Raw genomic sequence first — 4,838 nt, forward strand, 5'->3', positions numbered from 1 at the left:
TCTGTCATGTCGTCATAGGACCAAGCAAAGATGTCCATATATTCTTTCAGAAATCTTATGTACTCTTCTTTGTCAGATGGTGATAGGTGGATGCTAATGCTGGTCTCTTTGACCGTTTTGGAATCTCCCAAATTAACCGTTTCAATTTCCTCTAAATTCAACTTGGGTTTGTTCTCAAAATCCTCTACTTCCCTGATGATTTCCTCGGATATTACATCATTTTTCTATTCCTCTTAATCCTTCTCATTTTGTGTTGTCTCATTACATGTCACAGTCGTAGATTCAACATGATAAGATATAATTATGTTGAAAAATGCAAAGATAATAACATAAATAAATGGAGGGAAATAATGTATTAATTTAAAGCTTTAAATGTGTCAAGCAAACATAACTCGATGTCTCGAGTATTTATTAAAAAATAATAATACTGAATGTCTTAAATGCTAGAAAGCAATTTTAAAATACGTGCTGCAATCCCTCCCCATCCATCTACTATCAGCTGTTTCACCACCTAAAACTGTCATGAAAATGTTGGAAAACTGGCTGCTAATTTTTTGTGGGGCATGGAGAAGGATAGAAACAAATACCATTGGGCTTCCTGGGAGAAGCTATCATATCCACAAGAGGAAGGGGGTGTTGGTTTTAGAACTGTGGATGATATTTGTAAGGCTATGGAATTCAAAAATGGTAGCTTTTTAGAACAAACCAGTCTTTGTAGAGCACCTTCTTGTTAGCCAAATACTACAAAAGATCACACCCAATCTCAAAGAAATGGCACTTTGGCCAATCACAAACTTGGAAGAAAATGATGTGTAACAAGAAAGAAGCAGAAGCACACATAAACTGGAGGCTATATTCAGGCAATGCAAGATTTTGGTGGGATAATTGGCTGGGAACAGATCCTTTAGCAAGCTACAGAACTGAGGGAGAAAGGCCAGGCAACATCACCGTCTCTCAATTCTGGGAAGCCCAACAACCATGCCCCAATCCACAAAATTCCTAATATCATTCACATCCCAATCCATTATTCTCCTCACACCCCTGATAAACCTATATGGGTACCAACTACCTCTGGTAAATTCACTTGTGCTTCATCATGGGAATCAGTTAGAAAAACAAAACCGATCCTCTTCACCAACAAGATGACATGGCATAAGAGAATCCCCTTTAAATGGTCCTTTTGCATTTGGAGAGACATCATAAACAAATTGCACACTGATGATATGGTCATTTCTTTTGGTCAACCTACTGTCACTAGATGTGTGTGTTGTATCAAACCTCAAGCTAAATCAGTAGATCACACTTTCAGTTTGGGCCACTTTGCTAAGGCAATATGGAAAAAATTCACAGGACCAGTTGCCTTTCCTTTCCAAGCCATGCCTCTTAGATTGCTTTTGATAAAATGGTGGATGCAGAAGAGCAGGCATGATGCACATAAGCTTCTCATGGATACACTCCCAATTATCATTTGCTTGAACCTTTGGAAGAACATATGCAGTGCTAGATATGGCTCCAAGCAATCATCTATGATCAGAGTTCTATTCTCCATCAACTTTGACATCAACCTTCTCCTCAAAGCCACTTATCCTTCCTTTCACTGGCCTCTTCATTGGAATGAACTTTACTCCATAGTTGAAACAATGCAACATCACATATACACATCACAGGTGACCTGGCACAAACTTGAGGATGGATTTGTCAAGATGAACAGTGATGGCAGTGCCCTCAGCAATCCAGGGAAAATTGGTGCAGGGGTAATTATTAGAGATCATCTGGGGAGATTTATCCATGCCATAGCAAGTCCTCCTGGAGAAGGAACCAATAACATGACAGAAACTGAAGCAGTCATTATTAGCATGAAGTGGTGCCTGGAGAATAGCCACTTCAAAGTGCATTTAGAAGCTGACTTTGCACTACTTGTTCATTGGATCAACCATGAATATGAGCCTCATTGGAGCTTAGAGATGCAACTGCAAAAACTGATTGACCTCTGCTTTCGGTGTCATGAATTGAAATGTTCTCATGTTTATAGGGAAGCTAATTGTCCTTCTGATTCTTTATCTGAGCTCAGCTATGATCTCACTCAAATCACCCATTTTGAGAACATTCTTGACCTTCCCAGGCAAATCAAAAGTCAAATCAGACTTGACCAAATGAACACCCCAGCTTTCAGACATAAGAAAATAAGCAAACTTCAGCCTTCATCAAATCACACTTCCACCTCCAATTCTAATGGATATGGTTGAACATCCGAAATACGTGGTAGTAGACCATACAATCCAAACACCAACAATTTAGTGTAGCAATTTTAACCATACCAGCTTGCTCAAATTCTTCAGAAAAAGGACTATGACACTCTGATTTTAACTAATAGTTTCCTCCTTTTTTGCAGGTGAATTCACTGTTATCCTGCCCTGTCTACTGCTTCCTTTTCAGTGTGTGGTATTAACTCCTTTGGTATTCTTTCTGTTAGAAATCAATCAGGGGATACGAGCAGGTATATTGTGCCATCTCTATAGGAACAGTTGGATTCCAAAACATCACCAACACAAACAAAAGTACTAGCTCCTACGGACACACACACATACACCTTCCATGCCCTCTATCAGAAGAAACATAAACAGCAACACCACAAACAACCTCATCACCCATACCTGCAACTCAGGACCATACCAAACAATCAGGAATCCAGTTGTACACCACACTATCATCATAAAGCTACTACCATCCAACAATCCAAATCAACTTCAATGTTTCAAAAAACCAAAACACCACCACCATAACAGTATTTCTTCAGGGCCCAGTAAACACAAGAACCTGGATGCCCACCCATCTGACAGAAATGACCTATTTTTCTCTAACCATGCGTTTTCTTTTGCAGGTACCTATAGTTTAAAACAATTGACATACCCTCAATGTGTGGTATTAGTACTTATAGTGCTTATCCTGTTGAGGGTGAATCAATTGACTAAAGCTAGAAACATCTACAAGATTAAGCATAATCAGCTCCAATACCTACTTAAAGGATTCACATCAAATCACCAACACTAGCTTCCTGAAATCCACCCTAGCAGCTAGTATCTCCAGAACAAATCTACCCCAAGAAACCACAAGAACCTGAGCACATATATCATCACCTCTATTCAGTGTTCAAAGAGCAGCAATTCATAAGACTTGCAGCTCACTGTTGTCAATGCCTGTAACTCCCCAAAGATGAACACTGACCAACCCAAGCACCCTTTATTTATAACTTGTTTGTTGCTTTTTGCAGGTACAAGAGACAAGTTCAAATTATTGATGAATTTTCAAAGCGTAGTATTAGCATCTCAGATGCTCAATCTCTTGCAAGTGTACCAATTACCTTGGGCCTATCACAAGGATTCTGCAAATTTGTCACAACAGGCAAACATTTCTGGTAGGATCCTTCAGCTACCCTTTGAAGCTAGATTGAGATTTAGGTAATGGGCCTTGGCTCCCGAGCGAGAACGATAAATAGGCGAGAGAATCCTTAGGTTTTTCAACCCACCTATACAAAAGTTCTTGCTCAAATAGATACTTTCAGATACCAGCACCAACCTGCTTCCTCTCCAGGCACTCTGCAGGACATACCTAGGGGCCTAAACCTAGTAATCCTACACTTCCCTATCAGCTCACAGAAGTATAAGTTTACAGAATGTAGCAGCTCACTCAGGAAGGATGTTTCATATAAAAGTTCCTACTGTAGATCACCAGTTAAACTTGCTTGCTTCAAAGTATTCTGGATTAAAGAAGCATGCACCTGCTCATTCTCGTCTATCGAAAACATCATACAGCAGCAGTAGTTCTGCCCAATTACATGGGTTAATTCGATAACTATCTTCAACTTGGCTTTCTTTGGTCTCAATGTCAAATTCAAGTTGAAGATTGTTTCTAGCACAATCGACTGTGTGTTTGCCATACTCCATAGGAAGAATCTACATTTACTCTAGATGTAGGCCCTGTATATGAAAGATGACCTTCCTACTCATCTGTACAGTTGATGTAGGATCATTTCTGCCTTTTTGTATAGTTGACCTAGGCTCGCTTCACATTGTTTTTGTATACATAATTTTCTATCACTTAAGGATAGGCAATTGGCACATCATCATAGGTCTAACTCATCAAAATTTTCAGGATTCACTTGGTCGTCATGTTTGGATAACCAAGTGTATATCCGTCATAGTTTTGGAGGTAAAGTTCATGTCCCCCTCCTTTGTTGTACTTTACTTTATATGTATATATATATATATATATATATATATATATATATATATGAAAATTAACCCTTAGGCGCAATGCCTAGTGGAATTATTAAAAATAAATCATGCTAGTCTGCCAAAGCTACCCAGGTGTTCGACGAGCCCAGGATGTTGTAGCAGTCCAATTCCCTAGAACAACTCCATCTACTGCCATCTGGATGGTGAGATCCTCTACCTTATCTCCCAAAATTACGTTGCAATTCATGTCTTCTTCGGTCAGGAACAAACTTCTTATGCCAGCTAGAATCTCTTCTTCTTCGAAACCCCAAATCACGCTAGCCTTGCGGAATGTCTGGTACAAAGGTGGTATGGGTTTGGGCAGTGGATAGTAGAAATAATTCTATGGAGGCGACCAATCATGATATTTTTTCACGGTGTATTCACACCCAAGATCGAAGGTTGTGTTCTGAGCCCGTGATCGTATTGAATTTGTTATTCCCTGAAACATAGGGTCGAGGCCTCAGCCTGGCTCGTATCCTAGCCAAATCAACATGATTAACACTTTGTCGCTCCACCAATGTCCCTTCTCAATTGTGTTCACCTGTTCAATGTTGTGGAACG

General features: G+C 39.6%; 1 protein-coding gene across 1 annotated transcript; it reads left to right on the plus strand.

Annotated features, from left to right (window-relative positions):
• The first annotated feature begins 1,142 nt into the window (after positions 1–1,142).
• LOC142166437 (uncharacterized) lies at positions 1,143–3,419 on the plus strand. The gene is made up of 3 exons (XM_075225716.1): positions 1,143–2,133; positions 2,437–2,497; positions 3,272–3,419. Exons 1-3 carry the CDS (start codon positions 1,143–1,145, stop codon positions 3,417–3,419), a joined length of 1,200 nt encoding a protein of 399 aa, XP_075081817.1.
• Positions 3,420–4,838: the final 1,419 nt, after the last annotated feature.

The sequence above is a fragment of the Nicotiana tabacum genome, chromosome 2, assembly GCF_000715075.1.
Source record: "Nicotiana tabacum cultivar K326 chromosome 2, ASM71507v2, whole genome shotgun sequence".
Taxonomy (NCBI): Eukaryota; Viridiplantae; Streptophyta; class Magnoliopsida; order Solanales; family Solanaceae; genus Nicotiana; species Nicotiana tabacum.